The 25000-nt window shown below is 35.5% G+C and overlaps 1 protein-coding gene across 19 annotated transcripts in view; it reads left to right on the forward strand.

Moving 5' to 3' along the window:
- The window catches only part of FOXP2 (forkhead box P2), a 402265-nt gene that overhangs the window by 371512 nt on the left and 5753 nt on the right, over nt 1-25000 (forward strand). For all 19 annotated transcript variants that reach the window (XM_074539930.1, XM_074539911.1, XM_074539921.1 and 16 more), the window contains 3 exons: nt 1-48; nt 1387-1456; nt 2284-2447. The exon at nt 1-48 is cut by the window's left edge and continues 74 nt beyond it. In XM_074539930.1, the coding sequence (XP_074396031.1) occupies nt 1-48; nt 1387-1456; nt 2284-2447 (282 nt within the window). The remainder of the gene's footprint in view (nt 49-1386; nt 1457-2283; nt 2448-25000) is intronic.

Here is a 25000-nt window from a genome sequence, read left to right on the forward strand (position 1 = left end):
AGTGGATGAAGTAGAGTATCAGAAGAGAAGGTCACAAAAGATAACAGGGTACGTTGGTGTTTGGTTTTGTTCAACTCAGTTGTTCTGTAATTCTGTAACCTGAGTGAGTCCTCTGTGTACTACAACCTGACAGACAAAGCGAGCACTTATGTGGAGAATACATAGCGAGCTAATAGCTATGCTGCTGCATTCTCTTCAGTGAGCTAACAGTTATTTCATTTTTGTGTAAACGCTGTTTTCTGTGCATTCTTTGCCTGCCTGACTTCCCCACGTAGTTTGCTGCAAGGAGAGCGATAATGGTTTTGTTTTTTCCTATGTATTTCACCATATGTTTGTCATTTTAATTCCATCTACCGTAAGTTTTCCTACTATATATTAAAAATAGCCCTGTGTACATATGTTGCCCATGTGTTAAGAGTTTCATATGCACTTGTTTTTACTGTAAACCTTTGACAGAAGTGGGAGTTGTTCAAGGTCAGTTTGGAATATAGGTATCATACACTACAGTACTGACCTCAAAAATATCTTCTTGATGAGGGTAGTATTCATGAGGAGCCTTCACAGGAGGACCTTTGGCATGCTTACTGCCCTACTTTCAAATTAATCCCATGCCAGTATGACTGGTTCTGTGGATGCTTTTTATTCCTTGAGAGTATATAATTAGTTTTGATAAAGCCATTCAGATAAAACCAAAGGTGCAGAGACAAGAGCCAGAGGTTTTTCTTTGCAGGAAGGTATTCTATTTCTGTAATGCATCTGTTTGTAGACACTGACCCACATGACCTCTGGAGTCATACTCTGCACTAATTTTATTGAAAATATAATTATATGGTTATCTAGCATATAGCATTTAATCTATATGCTATATGATAGCATATATGGTATGTTTGATTTGCTGGAAACTAATTCATCCACCGTATCGTTCACATACAGTTATTTATACATTATTGCAGCCTCATTTTTTTGTGAGGGAAGAGTAAGATCTTTTTTATTCAACACTCTTGTGTAGTTATATGTAACATAGTAACAGTGTACCCCTGTTAGTTCAGAAAACCGAAACCAAAAACAGCAAGAGAGATGTAGCAAATGTAGCAGAGACAGATGTTCTACAAATTTTAAACCTATTTCTGCTAAATTCTTTCAGTGAGATGAGAACCTTTGTGCTCTTGTAGCAAATTTCCACGTGGGCCTTATTATAACAAGAGTTTTGCTTTTCTGATGCAAGTAAATCAGTGTTCTAACAGGTTGAGCTCCTTCCCTCCCAGCTTCATTTCATTTTTCTTTCCTAAACTCTGGTCTTCTGAGCTGACAAACCAATCCATTAACCCAATGAACCAGACAGGATGTCTGCTTGTTTTTAAACTTTGAAAAATCGTTTATTTTCAGAAGCCCAACGTTAGTGAAAAACATACCCACCAGCTTAGGCTATGGAGCAGCTCTTAATGCAAGCTTGCAGGTAAAAAATATGAAATAATTCTTTTTTGTACACACTGGCTATCTTCTTATGTGTGATGTATTTTATTTCTGCTTATACATTGGTATAGAATTACCTGGAATGTTTATGTGGACCTGATGGTCATTCTAAATAACTGGGTTTATCACCCAAGTAAGTTTTATTACCTAGCACTGCAAGTAGTAGTTCTTATTCGTGCTACTTTTGATGTGAAGAAGCAAGAAGGACACCCTGTGGCAAAATCTGGAACATTCAGTTTTGCTGTAAATGTTAGATTGATAGAAGCTTTTGCAAATGCATGTGGATATGCATTAATATTTATCCAAGCTGTCATAAATGATTTCACATCATAGTGTTGGGGAACATGGTGCTCATGGCAAAAACTTTAAAGTTTAATTATAATATATAATTTTTATGCAGAAGAGGCAAATGTCAGGACTTTTTTATTTTGATTTAAGTTCTGGTCATTTTTTAAAGTATAGCAGCTGCCTGCATTATAAAGGAGCCATACATTGTGTGGAAGGGCAAAGGGGTTAAGTGTAATTCAAAGTCAAAAAATGATGTAAAACTAGAAAGTGCCATGAATATCAGAACATAATTAATAATGGAAAATCATGAAACCTAAGCAAAAGAAAGAGTAAGCCAGAAGTAGAAATGCTGCTATTTACAGAATGTGAAAATAATTGGAAGTGCACAAAATCCTTCTGACCACTTCAACAAATACTCAAAATGAGCTGTTCTCTGTGTGTATATTCCTAAATGTTCATACATGTAAGAGTGCTATGTATTTGTATGGGCTAATAATTTGGTTTTACTTTTCATTTTGGTAGGCTGCACTGGCAGAGAGCAGTTTACCATTGCTAAGTAACCCGGGACTGATAAATAACGCATCCAGTGGCTTACTGCAGGCAGTCCATGAAGATCTCAATGGTTCACTGGATCACATTGACAGTAATGGAAACAGCAGTCCAGGCTGCTCTCCTCAGCCTCACATGTAAGTGCAGCTCTCTTTCAGGAAAAAATGCCTTAGTCTAAGACATAATATTATTCAAAAGAGCTTTGAAAGGTGGTAAGTGAAACATCTGGAGCTATATATTTGAAACTAAACATTTATATTAAAATATTTAAATAGATGAGTCTTCATTTACTTTGTAGTGATTGCTATAAGCTTTTTTTTGCCTTTTTTTTTGTTTTGTTTTGTTTTGTTTTTGTTTTTTTTGTTTTTTTTTTTAAACCTCATCAATTTGCTTGCAAGCTCTGAACGTAATGGGAGGCCGATCTCTGTGGTCATTTTCAGAGCCTGGTTTGTAAGGTATAGACAGAATGTTCACACTGGAATTAGCTGTAATTTTAACTATGACTCTCCGAATCATTTATGAACTGTAGTAGAGATATTGCCCATTTATACAAACCATAAAATGCAAAGTTTAACTGTTGCCCACAGTTTACATAGAAGCCAGTAAAGTGTAACTTTTTGCCTGTCATATAAATCAGTGTAATTACGTATTCAAGTTTAATTACTGGTGCGTCTGTATTGGCAAGGTTTATATGTTATATTTTATGCAAGACTACGATTCCTATTAATATTTAGCAGCTAACTATATCATTAATTACTCTAAATTCTTTCCCCTACCATCTTTTTAATGGAGCTGAGAGAGTGGAAGTATTAAAAATTGATGTATTGTGGATTTCAGAAATGTGTCTGAAGCTTTAGAAATGCCTGGCCTTAATCAGTGGTGTCAAACATGGCAGTTTCTTGTTTACTAAATAGTAAAACATGTATCTTGGAGGTATTGTTTCCCAGGTTATTTATATAATAATTAGCAGTGTGATATGTAAGTAGACTTTGTTTTAAGTCTACTGTAAGATGATTTTTTAAGTATCTAAGATGATGTCTTTTTTTTTTAGTGTTTTAAAAAGCTGATCTCATTTGCCTTTTTTAATTCCATTTTCTCTTTCCCTTTTTAAATGTTCTTTTTAATTGCTAGAGTGGTATATTTAACAGTAAGAGTAATTGAGACCAGACTGCCTTTTTTACTTATGCTCTTATGTGTTAAGAATCCATTTTGATCTGACCTTTTTTAGGAAAAATATTTTACTGATTTTTTTCTTCTTTTGTTTGGCATGTTAATATATCTGTGATCACATAAAAATGTTTATTGTCATGCATTTAATTGTTTTATTGCACATTTATTCTACTTGCCTTTGAAAATAATACACTGTGAACATTCATGTATTTTATCAGGTTCCAAACCATTACTTTTTCAAAATGGAAAAATTTGTCTTTTGGAAGTGTCTTTAGATGTATTAAATAATACAAAAGAAGTAATAAAACTTGAAGTAGAAAGAACATGAATATATGCTCTTGAGAGTAACACTACTCTAAAACAAGTAAAGTGAGCAATCAGACAAAAGTTTTTATATCCCATGCTTGATGCTATCAACCATGCAGTGGGTAGCTTGAGGCCTTTTACTTTTAGCAGTTCTCCTGAGTATGCTAATGCTCTCTTCCTGTATAAAATGCCAAGACAATAAAACTTTAAAGAGCAAACAAGAGTTAGATCATGTGTGTTAAAAACAGCTACTTTACAGAAAAGAATGACACTTGCTATTAAAGTTGTTTTGTAAGTGTTAGGCAGATCTGTTTACATATCCTATGTTCTGTCTGCCATTCTGCTGGATAAACTGTGATATCTGTGCATATGATTATGTAGATATGGCTACAGTTATAGCTGTGTTTATAGCTAAAATAGTGCATATTGAAGTAATTCTTGCCTATAACAAAGCCAAATACCCTAAGTTACACCCTAACTCAAGATTGAACCTTCCTCTCTCATTTTTATGATGTCATTTGTCAAAATAGGCATTTTCAGGACTTGCTATGTTGATTCCTTTGAAACTTGTGAGGACATGTTGCTCAGTTCTTTATAGACTGAAGCAACAATATGTAAATGCCTGAGACACAACTGGAGAAAGAATCTATGCACATTCATCCCTTGCAGCAAACTTAGTGCAAGAATTCTGGGCTTCTATGAGACCAAGAGCCATCAGACAAAAGATGCAAGCTAGATGCCCATTCACTTGTAACATTTTTTCCTTTTCTTTGGGGGGAAAAAAGGGAATGAATGCAATCTGCAAGGAAAGACCAGGGTAGGGAGAGGCTTGCATGAGAGGCAGAGGGCCAAGGAAGGAGAGACCTCTTCATTGCCTCCATGACCACATTGGTCAGGAACCCTCATTTTTGTTACATAAGAAAATGAGAAAATAGTATAGGTAAAGCAAAACAGAAGCAAAACAAGTGAGGGATATGGCAAACAACGAAGACACAATTTAAATTTTGCATTGCCCACACATAACATAATCTCTTTTTTCTTTTTTTAACTGAAAAATAATTAATAAACTACTCAAAAAAAATGATTTTACTGGCACAAGCACCTACTTACTTTTAGTATCCTGAGAAGGTTCACCCAGGAAGTGTGGGGTTTTCTCCCTTAGAGAAGGGAGAAAGGGTTCTTGAGGTCTGATAATTACTACACTCACCTATAAATTTGGAGGCTCTATTAATCTCCAAGCAGATTAAACCTCCATCTCCTGATCCCCAGGAGGTGGCAGAAGCCACAACAGGAGGTATATGCTGAGCAATGTTGCCTCCCATCTTGTAGGTGACACATGCAGGAACAATGGAGTAAGGTATTAGAGAAGGAGGCAAGAAGTTGTGTGCAATTTAGAGATCAAGGCATTTAATTGGGAAGGTGCATTGGATTCTAGACAAGCTTCTAGAGAGAGTCATTTGTTTGGTATTTCAGCAGCAAATGCAAAGCGAGTCCCAGTGACAAAGTAAAGCATCTTAGTTGGGCATTTGGTTGTTAAAATTGTACTGACTCTCATTTTATCAGATATGATAAAACCACATGATAGCATAACTGTCTTATTTTGGGATGATCATATTAATGTTTTAGCATATTTTGTGTGTATGTGCAGAAGTCAATGTATCTGTGGTTGAGCATTGGGCATTATTAGAGACATTGATTTCTGTTACTGTAGTGCCTGAGCTAACTGGTTGTCAGAAAGTGGAGAAATTGTTTCAGTTCTTGGATATGAACCTAGTACTTCACATCTGGTTTTGAAGAGACACAGTAGTAAGAGTAGTTAGGGTCATTAATTTACCCATCTGTGATGAGGTATCTTAACACAGGCAGGAAAATCAACCTGCTGAGAAAATAGTCTCTGTTCATTGACTAGAGAAAGACAGCAGGTCTATAACTTCAAGTAACTGTATCACACTTCAACGCTTGTTAAGTGCAGTGAGTCCATCCAGTGTATTCAGGGCACTTTAAGACCTCCAAAATTTTGGCCTCACGTAATGAAATATAATCTGCTCCATTTTTTGTGCTTTTGAATACTTAAAAATACCACAGTAAGTTGTAGGTGTTTAACCATTGCCTGGTAGCTGGGATAACGTTTATATTAATAATTACATAAAGCATCTGAAATTTTATTCTGTGGGCCTCCCAATTTCCTTTATCCATCTGACAAAAGGTGGCAATTCCATAGTCCAGGATGCAGCATATGCGTAGTGGAATCTTTAGTCCTAGATTTTTTTTCTACATTTCAGCAGTATTAAATCCAAGTTCTGTCTTTGACTGGCCTTCAAAACTGATTCCTGGTGTGTAGGCTCTGAGTGCTTCCTTGACATAAATTTTCACTGAGAAAATGTGTTACTTATTGTGGGCATATGCGTTCTGTTCAAAATTTAAATTTCTTCTAAGATCAGTTGTCGAGAATCAATATCAGGCAATTGTATTTTAAGTGAATGCTTAAGACTGTTTCTTCTTTCATTATTTCAACACGGTCTGCTTCTCTAAACTTATTGTGAGTTAGAGCTGATAAGCAACAGGTTTCAAAGCAACAAACAGAACTGAAGATGTTTAATGCACAAAGATTCATTATTTATGTAAAACTATGTGCTGTTAATCTTGCATAACAATTGTACATGGATGTAACTGTAAGTTCCACAGTACACATCTTTGGAGTATAAACACAGAATTCTGAACTAAAGAAAACAAATCCAAACAAGTACAGTTAAAGGTAGGTTGTGGGAAAAAAAGTTTTAGTATTCCTGTAGAAACAACAGCACTGGATGAGGCATGGGGTGATGCTTAGGAACAATAATGACAGTTCATGCATTACTGAAAACACAACTTCTTTTCAAACCTGTATGTAATAGCCAGCATACTGCTGAAGAGCTTTGGTGGGATTTGAAGGTCAGTTCTTTCCGAAGTAATAAATTTATATTTTTAAATGAAGATCAGGATCGTAGTGAAATCAACTTTGTGCTATTACTTTTCCTGTCTCTATTATACATCCAAGAGTTCTCACTCTTGGGATGGCAAATAAGGGATGGAAATCATGTTCAGCTATTTTTCTGGTGTTTGTCTCTGCATTCATACTAGACTGATTACACTTCAGTGATTATTGCAACTGGCACAGACCCGGGTGTTTTATCACCAGAATACTTAGCACATCACTAGCCCCTATGGTCATGGCAAATGCATCATGCAAAATGGCACTTTGCTTTGTTGTATGATCCTGGCGGGGGAGGAAGGTACAATTTTAATCTGCAGAACTCTTCATAGCATTTGAGGAAACTGAAAGAAATTGGTCATGAGAAAACAAGGAAAATGGCAGACTGAGAAAATGTGGTCTTACCATAGGAAACAATGGGGTGATTATACCATTCTATTAAAACTCACTGCAGCTTATTAAATAAAGAATGGAAGGAGTAAGAAAATGTGATAGGGTAAACAGATATCCCTCTGGTGAGATTTTGAGGAAGGGGCTTGTCATCATGGACGTCTCCCTGCTCACTCTGTGAGAATACAGACTGACAATGCTATTAAACTCATTCCAACCGATTTACTGAAATAATCTAGTTCCTAACAGCAGATCCAGAATCCTGGAGTTAATGCCATTCTGATTTTTAGAATTTTAGTTGACAGCTTTTTTAGAAAAGTGAAAACAAGAAATTAGATTTTAGAGTTGCTTCTCAAAAAGTGAGTTCATACATCATCTCCTATATGAGTCTTTATGTTCAGCTATTGTAGTGGTAGTACCTTAGACGGGAATTGTTTGAAGCCAAATGTCAAGACACACATATATTCCATGAACTTTAAAGCTGTTTCTGGAAAATGTTATGGTAGGTTGTTATGAGAAAGGATAACTTTTGTCCAAATGAGCAAGAGTAATAGTCAATCTTAAAAAAAAGAAATAAAAAGGAAAAAAAATCTTATGCAGTGTAGTCCTTCGTCTTCGATTTTGTGTGGAAAAAGTGAGTTCCAAGCATCTATGGTTTCAGTCACCTTTTCTTTTTATTCTCCTGTTGTTCCCAACCCTTCTCCTTTGCCTTTTCTCACTCTTGCCCTGACTGGATCATTTCTCTCTGCAGTTCTATCTGCATAATCATCAAACTTGTTATTTTTTTCAAACTTTTTTATCTTTAAATTTTATTCCCAGAGGCAAATATGATTATTCTGCTCTAAGATCATTTACTTTTGAGGTGCTTCAGTTTGAAAGCATTCCATTGTCAGGTCGTTCCCATATCTGATTATTCCAGTCCCCCACTGTTAAGCTTTCACACCACTTACAGTAGGTTACCTATCATTCCAGTTTTAATCCCTTTCATTCCCTTGTTTCTTTAACTTCATAATGTTATAATGTTCCAATCCCCTGTCTTTCCTTCTTCTTCTTTTTTTTTTTTTTTTTTGTTATCATTTCATTGTCCCATTTCATGATCTCTTTGCATTTACCTTGGAGGCTTGTTCTGTTCTAGGGGACTGCTATGATCCAAGTCTCTTGTTCATTGTATAAGACTTGACATAGTGTATAAGAAAATAAACTCGCGAAACACATCAATTAACAGGGATGTAACAAGCATTATTAAATAGGTGAGAAGCATGTAATTGAGCAGATGAATGTGGTAGCAATTGCAGTATTTCTGGGTATCCTTGTTCATCAAAAACGTTTCACCTAATCACATGATATTTTAATGCCTGTATAATTTAATTTCACACATTTTTATTCATAAATCTAACATAAGGATGATAATGGGCATAGAGACTTTGTGACAACAATTGACTTTTATTTTTATATGAAAAGAGGAACAGCTACAAAATGGGACCTTAAAGGTTATACCTTTTGTCTGAAATATTCCCATTGAAAGAAGTTCTATTGTGAGAATATGCAGTGAAATAATTTTGGCTTTTGTACAGAGCCATTTACCTGTGGACACTAACAGAAAAATAAACAATGGTGTTTTGATTAATAATATTTTTCACCATTCTCATTGAAACAACTTTTCACTTGAATGTTTTCCTAAATATTTATATTCTCCTTTTTAAAATTTTAATTTACATTACTTCACTTTTTAGTTTATTTGTCCTCTATTTTTGCTTCTGTTCATCAATTTACTTATTTTCCAACACTGATGGTCCAGTTCTTTATCATTTCGTCTCTAACTTCTTAAATGTTACATGTCTTACTTTTGAACAGAAGTTGCTATTTCTTTTTTACATTATTCCAGCCCCAGTTGTTGCACTTCTAGAGTACATTCCCAATGCTCTTAACAAAAAGATCACTCCAGAGATACAGTGCCTTCAGCTGAAAAGAGTCAGATCCCCATAGCATGGCTTATAGAAGATGCTAGACTCCTGTGGGACTTCACAGAATCTTTTTGGAAGCTGTCTTGCTGAAAACTTTGTTGTACTGCTCTCATGAATTCTCAGTCTATGGACAAGATACTTCTACTTTTCACATAAAAGGTCTGTATAAGAAAAGGCAGCATCCTAAGTGTTGTTGCAGATGTTAAAAATTTGTTTGACATTGCACAACTAAATTTCTCTGCAAACTCCCAAAATTGGTTCATAAGAGAATCTTGTCTTTGCACAATGCAAAAGCTGAAATGACAGTGCTGTTAAAGTGTATTTCTAAAACTGCAAAGACAGTAACAAATTTTATCCACTATTGATGATTGCATTTGTTTAATAACTGTGATATTATAAGCCAAAAGTTTTGAAAGTGGACTCTCTAAATACTATTTCCTAAATACCTGTGCCCAAAATGTGTCTTTAAACTTATCTATCACTTGAAAAGTCAAATAAAAACATACAATTACATCCAATTGATAACACTTATACCAGTAGTTTAAATTGTGATCCATAAATCCAAGCATTCCTTGAAAAATGTAGGATATTAGGCTGAGAAAGCATTATTTGACTTTTGCTTAATCTTTAGTGTTAATAGAAAACTAGAGACTTTACACATTTTAAAAGACTAAAAATTCCCATTCAGGGTTGGTTTTTTGTAAGACTTTATAGAAAGACTTCATCACATGTGAAACCCATGTGTAGGTCATGGTAAAGTTACTAAATCTCAAGATGGCTAAAACACGATTATACCTGGTAAAGTCCATTTGCAAAGGCAAACTTCCCAATCTTCTGGTGAAGTGCAGTTGTGTCTAAAAAAAGCCTTTGATTTACATCAGTGCTGGGAATGCACATGTGTGATACAACCCTGATGTAATTTCTGTTAGGGTTCAAACTGCAAGTATTCTGGTGGTTTTCTCCAAATGAGCAGCAACATTGAAAGTGTATCTTAAATGAGCTGAATGTATCCAGTGATCCCCCTCTTATACCAAGATTTTACCAAGTTCATTGTTCCACTGTTCCCATTGCTAAGGATTTAAGGATGTTGCAGGATCTTTGTCTGATTGTGACCACTCCACTGATGCTTTTCGAAGACTTTATTAAGCTTCTGATTGAGATGGGTAAGGGGATATGTTTATTTGATGCTGCATTATGCTATGATAGGAGTAGTCTGGGTAATTAGGGACTTCCTCCAAAACTGATTTTTATTTCTCTTCATGTTTTTCTTCCTTCTCTTCATTCCTTGCAAATTTGTCATTATCAGACATCATAGCTGAAAAAAATGACCTCAGAGGTTTTATCTCCTCTTGCTCTAAGAACACAGGAGATAAGAGTCATGTTGTGGGCAACCATTTATTACAATTCCTCTCCTAAAACTATCATAGTCCATCTCAAATTTGAAAGACATTGTGAAACTTCATTCTTTTGATGATTATAAGCCATATTCCAATTTCCAGGCTAAATAAATTCCAATTTAGTTTCACTGATATGGGTTTTAGTTTACAGAGTCTTTTTTACTCTTCCTCACATTTCACCAATGTATTCTAGAGAGCACAGTGTGAGCCTTGACTCTATTTTGTAGACCAAACAGACTGTTTCTATAGATCAGGCTGTCCATTTTCCTTGTGTCTACAAGCCATTCCATAAAAAGACTCAGTTTGGATTTAGTTATGGTGGGTAGGTATTAACAGGTTTTTTGAAGAATTCCAGATGTGCTTGTATGTAATGTGTTTCTTCTTTGTTTTGTTCCTGTGGGAGAAAAGCTTATTTCAGCTATATTCAGCTAAACTGTTATGGTTTCTTTTAATATACACTATTATGGATGGATTTGGGGCCCTGTTGTGGGAAGTGCTGTACAAAGGCAAAACAAAAAGGGTCGTCAAATCCCTACCCCAAACTCTTACAGTCTCTAGGTAGTAATTGAATTGCTTGGGTTTTGAGAAGGACCTTCAGATGCAGTTTGAATAGAAGGTGCATATTACTTACAGTTCTGTCCCCCTGTAGAACAGCATCCCTTCATTTAGAGAAAGGTTTGACACAAAGCCAGTTGCCATTGACTGTGCTATAGGTACATAAAGCCCAGAGGCAAACCATGCCTGGTGGCATGCCATGAGATGAGCACCCATCAAATAGTTTTCTGTAACTATCATGCCCTTTGATTCATAACATTATGACAGAAATAATAATGTGTTTGTATCTATCTGGAGCTACTGGAAGTACAATTTAAACCACATATATATTTATTTTGTAGCAAGATACAAATAGATGTGTTAATGGCAATTGTATTGGACTGTATATATTTCGTTTGCCAAGAATACCCTGCCCTAAGAAGCTGAAGTCTGTATTAAGCGCAGGTCAAAGTACGTGGCTAAGAGGCAGGATATGTTAATCTAGGCTCTGTAATATCTCAGATATTTCCTAATCAGCTCAGTCTGCAGGCAGACTGTATTTGTGTTTTCTTGCAGAGATGATACACATATAGCATATTCATCTGACATGTTTCTCTCCACATCTAAATGGTAAATCTGCAATAGTATAGAAATGGGAAGCATGATATTCATATGCTAATATGAATATTCATATGTTAACAGTTTGGTGAAATGCTCTGAAAAAAGTTAGAATGACTGGATGCAGTCTTAATACTAGAGGCTGGTGACAAATATGTGCTGACAAAGGTATGTGGCTGTTGAGAGCATGCTTAACAGGAATGTTACAAGCTCTGTCTTCCACAGAGTTCTTCTGCTTGGTCTTTCTTGAAGACTGGTGAAAGACTAAAAACACTAGTTTTATTGAGAAGAGAGGAACTAGGTGAGAAATGATGACAGCCTTTAGAACACAGTTCATAGAAGACGGGAAAGAACTTGTCCATTGAGAATGGGACAAGAAATAATTGACTGGTATTTTGGCAAGAACAGTTAGGATGGACACCAGAAAAAAAACACCTTTCAGAATTTAGGATAATAAAGTGCTGATAATGTGTACCAGCACAGAAAGTCTTTAGAACCCCTGATACTGGAAGCTTCTAAGAATAAATTCAAGTAGTCAAAGTGATTTAACTATAAATGATCCTACTTTGGGCTAGGCAAAGTAAATGAAGAGACTTTATGATGTCTTGAAGTTCCTTCTAACCCTGTTTCCTTTTATCTGTATCATAAATCTTGAAAAAGTAGGGACTTTTTCATGTATGCCACATTTTACAAAGGTAGCTGAATTGTCCCTATCCATTTATTTTGTAATTTGAAACAGCTATCATTGCAAAATTCTTTTAAGTACTCTTATTTTTATGATCAAATTGAAAGTTGGCCTCGCAGAGCCAACATAGTGAGCATAAAATTCAGTTAATATGAGAAATGTCAGCAAGGGTAGTGCAGAAAGTCCTTAACAGGCCAGTTTGACCCAATTGTCTGTGTTGAGTGTGGTGTCTTGTTCTACTTGTTAAATACTACCATCAGCAAAAAAAAAACACCACAACTGAAGAGCTGGCCTTTCTCCAGGCTTGTTCTAGTAGACTAAGCTAGGCCAGCGGTCTTGGGAATCCAAAGAGGTCCTAGCTGACTGGAAGCTGGTGAATGTCATCCTAATTTCCAAGAAAGGCAAGAAAGAGGACTCTGGAAACTGCAGGCCTGTAGGTCTCAATTCAGTGTCTTGCAAAATCATGGAAGACCTTATTCTGGAAAGTATTGAGAAAAAAAAAAGAGAAAAAGAGAAGGACAACTCAATCACTGGTCAGAGCCAGCACATCTTCATGAGTGGGAAGGTCAAGTTGTCAAACCTGATTTCCTTCTATGGCAAAATAATTTGATCTAGGAAAGCCAGTAGATGTGATCTTTGTGGTCTTCAGTAAAGTCTTTAATACTGTCTCTGCCAGGATCCTTCTGCACAAAATGTCCAGCACTCATCTGGATAAACGCTTTATGTGATGGGTGAGCAGCTGGGTCATGAGCCAGGCACAAAGGGTTACAGAGAAAAGAGTGACATCAGACTGGTGACCTGTCACTAGTGGGGTTCATCAGGGCTCCATCCTTGCCCCTTTACTCTTCAACATCCTTATGAATGACATGGATTCAGGACTGGAAGGGATACTGAGTTTGCCAATGATGCTTAACTTGGAGGAGCTGTCAACTCCCCTGAGAGTGTTGTTCCATATTATTTATCTGATCAGCTCTCTGTTTCCCAAGAGTATTATTGAGGTAAAAGTTTTCAACAGAAATAGAAAAACAAATTTATGTAGCATGTATTTATATTAAAATGTACAAATCCTACATAAAGCACAGTTCAATTTCTCCCTCAGCTTTTCCAGGATCATTGAATAGCTTTCCAGATTTTGCATAGAGAATATTTGTTGGTTCTAACCCACAAATAACACTGAGGTACTTAATCACTGCTGCTAAGTTTCTGTGGAACTGGTACAATTTTTAAAACATCCCAGCCTCTGTTAGGCACTACAGAGCATGCCAGATCCACAAGCTCTTTTCTTGAACTTTGTTGTTTCTGGGCTTGCTATTTTTTATGGTTCTTCAATAACCCGAAAAATATTCACACTGAAATCTGTAGTACTTTGTCACTTTGCTTTGAAATTTTGCCTTAAAAACTTCTGTGCTCTTTCTCCGTAATACTTTTCTTTGTTTAGCATGTTAACTTTAGACGTTTGAACTAGATGCAGTTGACGGGTTGAAAGACTTTAGAGGCCAGTGCCCTAAGCTAATTTCTAGTCAAGTTTTTTACTTTCTTGTGGTTCTATCACAACGAAAATACATTTATTTAGACACCAAAGGGAGCAAGCAAATGTCAAGGATGAAAATTTTAGTAAGAGTTGCTAGAATCAGAAAATCTATGTTAATGTTATCTTCTTAGTCAGAACTTGATTCTTAAAAAAATTGATCCTGTAAGAAGGGCTAATTGTAGGCGAGCTTTAAGCTTCATTTGATATTTAAAGAAAGTGTATTCTTAATATGCCATTTTTTCAGAAAGGTGTCTTTATCTATGTTCAAAATTTAATGTATTAGGGCAAATGGGGTATCCATATTTATAGTCTTTGCCTTTTCTTTCCAAGTCTAAAAATAATACTAATTTTAAAAGAGAACCCCAAACAATAGACAAAACACCAAGACCTGCTCAATTTATTATAATTTCATAAGATAAAAAAATCCTCTGTATTTTTTCACTGCCCTTTCTTAATCAATGAAATAATTTACTTTGTTAAAGGAAAATGACATTGTCAAATTAAATTGGTCAATTTATACTCTAAAAGTTTTTCTATACAATGCTATTTTTTTTGTAATAAGCTAAAAGAAAGAACAGAACATGTTTGATTGTTGAGGATTTTTTAAAATTATTTTCAACATTTTTTCCCACTCAGACTCCTTACTATAAAGTCACAATTCTTCATAAACTTGTTTTGCATATTTTCCTTTTAATTTTGGTATGCCACCAATGGCCATTTTCGGACTTTCCTTCAAAAATAAACTCTGTGCTTTAACTGTTCCTCATATAAAGAGAACCAGTTGATAATTGTATATGCCTGGGCTGGCCCAAATGGATAGGGCAGGGAGCACCAAGCACCAACTCCAGCCTCTTCAGGATCAAATGTGTTTATATATTTGTAGATAAGGAGATAAGTCATCCCTGAGTTGGGAAGTGCATATGCTATAGAAAGGAAAAACAAGAGGTTTGCTCCTAGGGTCCATGAATTAATGGCTAGCTGGCTTCTGCAGTGTGAAGGTCAATATGTGCTAAAACACTTTTCCTTTAGATTAATGATAGATGGCATCTTGGAATTACTGAATACTTAATATTTTAAATAGGATTTAAATATGTAATAATTTTGAAAATCAAAGCTTATTAACTGTGTAACATACTGAGGATTTTAGAAACTTCTCTTTTGCAGTTGTATTATGCCCTTTTATTTTTATAATAAATTAGTAATGTGATAACTATGAGGATAAAATTATTATAAATCTGCCATAATAAATCAAATAAATATTAAACCCTTAAGTTTAAGACAAAGGTGAATGTGTCCTTTTTCCCATGTTTCCATATTTTTAGTACCTCACTATTACTCATATCTCCAAATCTCTACTCTTATATTGACTTCAGAGGCAGCTGAATTAAATTGATTCAAAGTTTCCTCCCACAGGTATGTTTCCCATGCCATAGGTCACTTCTGTTCTTTCCTGGATTCTTCTGTATGGTTTTTGGGATGAGTGAGTAATAGCTGGAGGGTAGTCAGGTACATGGATTATAGAAGAAGTGAGGGCCTACTTACAAATACGTAAACATTTTTTATATAATTCTTGTCATCATTCTCCCCTAGTTAGTCTAACATAATGGGTTTGACTCCTCAAGCAGAAGCACCATTGGAAGATTCAAAATATATTTCCCAAGTGGTTATAGTAGATGGACGTATATGAGTAGTTTATTTTCTTTCTTTTGTTTGTCAGCAGTAAATTGATTTTGCCATGAATTGTCAGCTTTGGGTTTTTTTCACAGTTAACTTCACATATAACTAATCTATATATGTATATCATGTTGTTATCTCTGTTTATATCTTCAAGGCTATTCATAATTCTTTTCAAAATAGAAATCAAATGTAGGATCTTAGAGACTTGCTGCTAAACTACCTCTTTGTTGTGATATAATCTTTTGCTCTTCATCAAATTACTTTTATTACTGACAAATCTTTGTGTCTACTTTAGTATGAGTTGGATTTTTGGAAGTTTCTCACGGGAATTTGCAAATTTTAATACGCCCATCTGCTCCCCTTGTTTACTGCAGCATTATTCTTGGAAGGCTCATAGAGCAAGAAAAATTACTGGTCTTACATATAATTGTTATTCCACCTCATTCATATGGTAGAAAAATGTGTGTTTCACTTTTGGTTATTCCCCCTTCTCCCAAAGCGTTCTGTCAGATGCATTAGATATTTTACTTACATCTTCTGTGAATAAACTTCAGAAGCGAAATCACGACCTTAATGAAGTCAAGGGGAATTTTCCCATTGACTTAAATGAGATCTGGAGTTCATCCAAGGAAACTCTTTGTCTTTATGTCTTTGGCTTTCCCTCATTTCTTATTCTACTTTCAGTCACTCCGAATCATTCCTAATCTCCTTCTGATATTTCTTGTAACTTCTTACAGTCTCATTTCTCAATTTCAGTTTCTCAAAATATTTTTATCTTTGTTTTCCCTTTTTTTTCTTTTTTCTAAAAAAGACAAGGAGCTCTCCCAGATCTGAAATCTTTTTATTTAGTCTTTGACACTTGTTACACTCTTACTACTCTATAACATTAGCAAAATCACCAATGTTGAAATCCAGAATAGTTTTATCCATGCAAATACAAGCAAGAAATATTTTCTCATTTATTCTCTCTATTTATGTCAAGACTAATTGGATATGGCCTGTTAACCAATAAGTTAGTAAGTTTTTTTTTTAAGACTTGGGTTTTGTTTTTCTTGCTAATATGAATGTAATGTCTTAATATTTTCTGCTGTGTATATTCCTCTAAACCCCAAAAGGTATAGATAAAATCATCCTTTTTTTCTTTTTTTTTTCTTTTTACTCTTTCTTCATTAAAGAGCCCTCTTAGAACTTCCTTTCAGACACCCTGCGTAGCTTGTGGCATATTCCTCTCTTTAAGACAGCACTATTTTTTCTTTTAGTTCAGATTTTCAGGTAATAATGACTATCTTCCTGCTGCCCCATTCCTCTCTGATATTCGACATAGGCACTCATAGTAGCGTTCCTCTGCTATTTTCATCCTAGATCTTCACATCCAGTTATTACTTGTTCTTGACTTTTACTCTAGTCTTACATTTGCAATACCTGGGTATTCTCTGATTTCTCTTGGAGTGCTGAATATTCTGGGACCCATCCTATTACCATCTTATATGATGCAGGATGGAACTCTTTCTCATTAGGTTTGCACATGGTATCAAATTAGGGGAACAGTCAATGTGCATAAGGGTAGGATGGCCATTGAGAGGACCTGTATGGGCTGAAGGACTTGGCCAAGAGGAGCTTTTTGAAACGCCATGCCTTGCACCAAGGAAGGAAAATCCCCATCTGAGTCCAGTTTTGGCACCTAAAATTTAAGAATTACAGCAGTAAACTGGGGCGAGTTCAGCAAAAGTCTACACACAGGGTCAGAAGAAGAAGCAGTCGCCTTCTGGGGAGAGCTAGAGAGAGCTGAACTAGGTCAGCCTGGAGAAGAGGAGGCTTTGAGGAGACCTGACTCTCAGTACCTATAGGAAGATAAGCAAAAAGATGGAAGCAGGCTCATTATTTTGGTGGTAGAATGAGAGACAGAGGGCATAAGTTAAAATGAATGTTTCAGACTGGACATAAAGAAATATGGATATATGTCCTCTTTCCTCATGAGGACAGTGAGGCAGTGGATGGGGCTGTTGACAAGCAAGTTGTATAGTCCATATCCTCTAAGCTTTTCCAAACGTGACCAGATAAAATTCCAACCCATCTGTTGTGACCTTCTGTCTGTGCCTTTTTTAGGCAGCAGGTTTGCCTAGAGATACTCTGGCGCCCTTAAACTGCATTACCAGTGATCCTAGCATGAGTGTTCTTTAAAACAACCACTGAGAGACTGGGCAGAAGCAATGTGGCAATTTTAGCAATCAGGTGTAAGGGGAAAGATGATCTGGATTTTGTTTTACAGATAATAGTAAAGTCATATCAGGTGCTCACAAAAGGGATGGATCTTGATGCAACAACAACTGAGTTTACATCTTTCTTAATTTATTAAGAAAAAGAAAAGTTGTACTTGCAAGACCAGTTTTATGCAATTGGTAACTATGCAGTTTGTGATTATTATTTTTCTTTACCCCTGCTCCAAGGGACTTAGCTCACTTTTATTCTAGTGTAGTTGATTGGAGGGCATGAAGAGCACTAGCTGCTTCTACACTGACTGCTAAAATTTTATCAACAGATACTATAAATAGGAAAGTCTTGTTTAGAGGTTGTAAAAGCAATGATTGACTTACACAAACTCATTCATTCTTGCTCCTACCTTTCTTGATGTGCCAGAGGCACTTTGTGACCATTGATCATTAATTCCATCTTATGCCATCTCCTCTAGCAATGAACTGAATACAAACTTTAGCGGCCTAATTATCTATTCCTATGAACTTTTATCTCCTGTCAGCATCTGCAGCAGTGCCTGCCAGTTAGGACTGTTTGTTGCCTCTATTTTCTATTGCCAAGTCAATGCAACTCCCAACTCCACCATGGCAGACTTGAAATCCTTGGTGATGGATAAAATGATAAATATCAAAATAAGTATATTTCAAAGGTATATTTAGTCCTCCAGTGTTGCATTTCAGAAAATAAAAGGATATTACTTCCATTTCTTTTTCAAAATGGCTCTTGGAGGGCCCAGGGTGTAAGGGTGTAATTTGAAAGTGCAAGGTTGATAAAGCACATCCATAAACACCCCCACTGAAGTGCAGTGCTTCTATAGGATTAGAATTGTATTTCTGATCTTCTTCTACCAGGATATTGTAGCTTTACTCTCTCCTTAGTAAAATGAGGTAGCACACCCTCAGCTTCCTGTGAAGGGTATGTAACAACAGGACCTTCCCCCCTTTCTTGTTTAAAGCCAGAGATTTGCATATAGGCATTATTTTATCTAGAAATAATGCCACTTCTTCATCATTTCAGTATATGTGATAAATACATGTGGGAAGTGTTCTTCAAGGAGGAATAATAATGGATTCTGTGACAGTTGTAGCATATTTAATTACTCGTCTAATACTTTGTTCCTTTCTCAATATTTGGATTAGTATCTCCCTATGTGGCTGTACATATTCACATCAATAAACAGTTCACTTCTACTTAGAAAAAATAATAAACTGTTTATAATAGCAAAAAATTTTAGAAATACAGTAAGAATTAGATAACATGAAAATATTATAGGATTTGAGGATTTGTCCCCATTTTTCTAGCAAAGTATAAATATAAAAATTGTAAATCTGAAATAATGGAATGGAAAAGAAAGCTTTTCTTTCAATATTGCCATGGGATATCCTACAGATCTATAGCTATATTGGCAAGATAGATCTTCCCGAGGATATAATCATTCTCCTCTATTAGGAAAGAGACAGCAAAGAATGTATACATAATGTATTTCAATATGTTAAACTTAGAAAATGCTTAATGAAAAGAAACCTTTAGAAAGCAAAAATGCTTCAGATAAAAATAAGTATTTTAAACTTTTTTCATATATGAAAATATGAAAGCATACACAAATTATTAGATTGGCCACAGAATTATACGAGCATAGTAGCTCACCTTGTTGGCTTGGACACAAATATTTTCAAACTTCTGCAGTTTGAAGAATTCTGTAGCTGTGAATCTTTTCCCAGCATTTACTGGAACCCTTTGTGTAGCTGAATAAGAATTGCACTTGTAGTGCAGGGTGCCCACTACATAAAAGAATTGAGGGCAACTCTTGGTAATAAGCAAAAACATAAATAAAAATGCAGGTTTCTGATATTAAAAGTTACACTGGAAAAGTGGAGTTCCGTAAAAGCATTTGGTTTCTTTCTTTTCATTACTGAGGCACAGTAATTGTGAAGAGTGATAGTGAGTAGTAGAGTTGAAGGAATACCTGCAGACTAACCAATTGGTTTTGAAGATGTAATGTTTGTGGGCTTAAGGCTGTCTACAGAACTGTGAGGAAGAATGGATCAAATAGAACATCAGCTGGTTTGGGAAATAGTTAAAGTTGCTAGAGAGCTACCTTATTATTTAGTTTATTTTTTTAACTCCTAAGAAACTCTATTTGTTTAATGGACAAACATAAACTCAAAGAAAATCAATGTAGTTTGCCACAACACATATGGCTTAGAAATTTTTCAGTCCCAAAGATTCCCCTGGGAAAATTTTCTTCATCTAAGTTTTAGAAAATTCGTCGTCTTTATACACTTCTATATGAAGTCACTTGGAAAGCTGTGAGTCAATAGTATCAAAATTAAAGTCTCACACAAAATAAGCTTGGGAGGGACTTCAAGACATGATGTAATTTATTGCCCTTTGTGCCATTGAATACCAAAGTAAAAAACTCCCTAGTGTTACTAGGTGCCTAAGTCTCCATAGCAATACAAAATACTTTCAGCTGCAACCCAGCAAAAAGATTATCCTTTCATGATTTTGGACTGATTATTGCAACCCCTGAGTGGAATAAAAAGGCACCAAAAGAGCTTAAAAGAATTACATGACTTGTTGCAAATCATATTCTTGGCTACCAAGCTCGCAGTAAGCACATTGACCTAGTCAGCTTCTCTCTCTCAACATCTACCACCACTTCAATACAAAGCCAAAAGCAAAGTATTTTTCCTGCCAGTCATTACATTGATTTAACTGCCTAAATCTCTCTGTCGTGATGTCCCACAGCACTTTTTCTTAAATTATTTTAGCAGAACATTAAAGATTTTAGGTGGATATGGGCAACAATATTTAGTCAACCCAGATCTGAACTGCAGAGTTTGTTCACTGGGAATCTTAGAGGGGTTGAATCCTGGAATTTTCCTGGCAGCTTTCAGAATTAATCTCTGGACTTCTTGCTTTTTTTTCTTTTTATTTTTCACATATACAAATGAGAAATGAACTAATGAACTAATTCTTTTTTCTTTTTCCTTCTATAGATTTGCATGAAAGGTGTACAGGGAAACTTAAATTGTTAAATCTCTTGTTTGGAAGAAGAAAAGGATTACTGTAGTAACACAATGCTGGTGGTTATAAAAGGCATTGCCTGCCTTCATATGTTTTCCAAAGACTAATTGAATCTTTTATTCAAAGCCTAGAATGAGTCCTATTTTACTAAAAAAATCTGAAAATTTTTGTAATTATTGATATTTCCTTGTCATTAATTCCCACTGCAGTTTTGCTTTTTTTGCTTACATTAAAGTTGATGTGAAGTGCATCCACTGTAGAAAATGTGCTATTCATAATTGAGAATATTGTATCAAGTATGTTTTCTTCTTGTTGACACCAGCTCAACTCAATTTAATTAAGAAATCATGTACTTGGTTATACGATCTGGTTGTTCTCAGCAACAGCGCATGTTCTGTTGTTTAGAAGTTGAATGTAACACTTGTTTTGTTGCTGTTGTCTACATTTTAGCAGGGTTTTCATAACTGTCGTACTAAACACATTTTCCCTAGGTAGGATCAGTCTTCTGCAAAATTCAGAAGACAAGTTCACCTTGTGTCGGATGAGTTATTGCCGACTTTGAGAATTTGGCTTCATCCCTAAATATTTGAAAGTTACTTTACACATTCCTTCCTAGTAGATACTTATCTCTCAGCTGCCTGGCCTGCTATCTTTCTTTTTCCTCTGAAAGCACAAAGCTCTTCTCCAAAGCCTACAGTCTTCATAGGGCCTTTGTAAGTGTCCAGCAACTGTTACCTGTCTCCTGGCAGTAATTCCAGTTAAATGTTAGAAATGGTGATTTCTTTAAGGATACAGTATGCAGTTGTCATTTGCCAGTTAGTTGCAAGGAATGAGAGGAAAATCTTCATGTGAAGCTGTAAAGCGTGCAGAAGAATGAATGTTTGAGGCAGCCACAAAGAGGAACTTCATGTTCTGCAATCTATGAGCAAAGAAAAAGCAGTGTATTGAGATGAGTAGGCAGATCTGCAAGATATTAGAATCCTTCTTTTATATTAAAAACATCTCTCACAGTGAGTATTATTTTGGAAGTGCTGGGGTACAGGAAAAGTCTTCTTTATAATTGTAGATCCATCAATTGTAGAGAAGGAAATGAAGATGTTCATTTGTTTATATCTTTACCAAGAAGTTCTTTGTATTAATTTAGCCTATTTTTTGCTGCTGCTGCTGCATTCATCTCCTTGCTTTCTGTTTGTGACCTTGCATTGTCACCCTGAGCTCAGGCAGAGGTGTATTTTGCCAGCGCTTCTTCAAAGGAGACAGGCATTTTGATGTGGACATTTGGGCATGGTGTCACACTTGTACTTGCTAAGAGATGTCTCCATCATCCCTTTATTATCCCAGAGTTAGCAGGGACTTACCATACTTCTCACAGATGTGTACCTAACTCCAAGGATGATTTAGGAAAGGCCCAAAAAGATGGGGACTCCAGGCCTCCCCCAAAAACCTGTTTCATTGTCTATACTAATTTTTAACTCTAGCATCTGATCCGTTGCTCCTTCTATAGCCTAAGACATCAGTTTTTCAGTCTTTCATCATGTAACAGGTTTTTTTCCCCTAATTCTCTACCAGGGTTTTCTCAAGTTGTTGACATCTATGAAATTAATAACAATGCTCTTCATTCTATCTTCATTGTCATTAATAAAAAGTATTGACTAGTACTGAACGCAATTGGTTCATCAAGAAATGATGCTAAACTTTCCTAAAATACAGATTTCAATTATGTAGTAGATCAGAAAGTTTTGATCACAAGTCCAAAATCATTAAGCTATGGGTTTAAGAATTTGAGTAGCATATATATTAATAAGGAGTCATGGAATACAGAAATATTTATTCAGAATTTATGTTTAAATACTCAATACTTCACATGAGAATTTGTTTTTAGCACAATGCTCCCATTGTGTAACAAAATAGTAGTGAAAAAATTTGCAAATAATCACATTTAAACGTATTTCTATCTGTAAATACACAAATCTTCAAATCTTTTGCCTATGGAAAAGAAAAAGAAAAGGTTTTTGGTTTGCATATGTATCTTGTATAGTTGCTTTCTTAGAACATATATAAAATGCATCTCTTATCAAAGTTCATGCCTGAACTTTGCCTTTCAACCTTTGATTTTGAAAAACAAACTCCAGAGTTGAGAGAAATGTTTGTTTCATGAGCCAATGTGTTATTCCTTGTATTTACTCTTCCAGAAAGAGATGCTTGTATGTCAGTGTTTTCTAAAGCTTAGAAAGCTTTCTTAAGCTTCTGGCAGAACAACCTACAAAATTTATTTCTGTGTGGACATCTGAACTGCTTGATTTTTAGTCTTGATTTGCTGTTAATCTGTAGGAGAGTATAGTTGAAAAAAAAAATTATTCATGATTAGCCCTTTAAGATATTAATCCTTCCACAGATTAGTCATCAAATTAATCTTTGAACTGTCCTTGCAAAAATGTGGTCCTCAATACTAAAAAATTACAATACAAGAGGAACTAATATCTTAATGTGTAGTGAATTTTTAATGGCTATTTCTTGTTATCCTGTCTGTTTCTACAGTGGCTGCACTCCAACCACTGAAGTGCAATAAAGCAACCTGGACGTCACCCTTAAAGGAATGAATGCATTTGGGGAAAAATTCTGTAGTTAGAACTTCTTAAGCATGGAAACAAAAGCATAGCAATGAATCATAGAATGATTTGGAATGGAAGGGACATTTAAAGATCGTGTACTCCACCCTCCCTGCCATGGACAGGGATACCCTTCATTGAATTGAAGAAAGCCCCATCCAGCCTGATTTTGAAAAATTTCAGGGATTGGCATCCACACTTCTCTGGGCAATCTGTTTCAGTGTCTCACCATCCTCCTGTAAAATATTAGGTATAACAGTGCACAAAATGCAATTTCTTGGGAGCAGCAAAGGGAAAAGAATATTGTGATGGTAATGTTACAGCATCTGGAGAAAATTATTGTGGCACTATAGCATGATTAAAAATCACTGAAGACTTGCATAAAAAACTTTGTCACTTACAGTTCTGAAGAAAATATCTGAAATCTGAAGCTTAATGGAGTTCAGAAGTTCTCTTCAACACTTACAAATGTTTGAGAGAAGATACTAAGTGAAAAACAAATCTCATGAAAGGACCTTAAATCTCAAGGCACATAATTACTTGTATTGCCTTAAAAAGGGATGAATTGTTTTTCTCCCTCTTTCAGAAGACATTGTTCAAACGTTTTTCAGCGATAAAAGTAATTTCTAAATGACCTCATGTTCCTCTGCAACACAGCTACCACACAAATAAGAACAAATATAGTTAAATGCAGATGGAGACTGAAGCACCTTGTTGCCTGTGGGTCCTAATCGTTGTTTTCAAATTCAGCAAGTTCTGCACCACAGTAGATACTGCATGACCTCAGATCACCCTGTGGTGCTTTCAAACCTCGGGTGTCTGCTAGAAACACAGCAGAGAGACATAGGAGATTAGGTTCCATTTCTTTTTTAATCATTACAGCAGGGTTAACTTTGCAAGGAGAATCAGTCAGTATGTCTTGGGGTTTATTATTTTATCAATTACTGTGTAGTGGCACGTTGGATACAAACCCAGATAGTGATCCAGTAGTCCTTGGATAGTACACTCTGTATAGTATACTAGCTGTAAGGAAGCCATGTGTTGGACCTGACTGCTAAATATTTGTTTAGTATATTCTGTGTACTCTATTCATGAAGAACAATCTAAATGTGCAGTGAGACTAGTCATGCTGTGCCGTATTTCATTTTGTAAATTAGGATCTTCATTTATCTCTTGCAACAAAAAAAAACCCTTTGTTTTTGTATCTATTTGTAAGGTTATTTTTATTTGTTTTTAGTTTAATTAAAGCTATTCTGCTTTAATTCAAGGTAAATTGCAAGAAATGCTTAGAAAAAAACTGCACAGGAATAAGGGGCTAATAAGGTATTGAATAGAATAGTTATGTTTTGTCCAGAATTTAAAGATAGCTGATCCATACTTTGCCTGCCTAAGTAAAAATCAAATGCTCTTAGCACATCCTGTAGATATCATATGCAGAATTTGATCCAGATGGGTTCATTCCTTTTTTTCTTTTTTAACCCATACATCTGTGAATGTGTATACACAGATGTTCTTTTAAAACTGATGAAATACATATTAAAACTTCAGAAGCTTG

The sequence above is a fragment of the Zonotrichia albicollis genome, chromosome 4 (genome assembly GCF_047830755.1).
Source record: "Zonotrichia albicollis isolate bZonAlb1 chromosome 4, bZonAlb1.hap1, whole genome shotgun sequence".
NCBI lineage: Eukaryota > Metazoa > Chordata > Aves > Passeriformes > Passerellidae > Zonotrichia > Zonotrichia albicollis.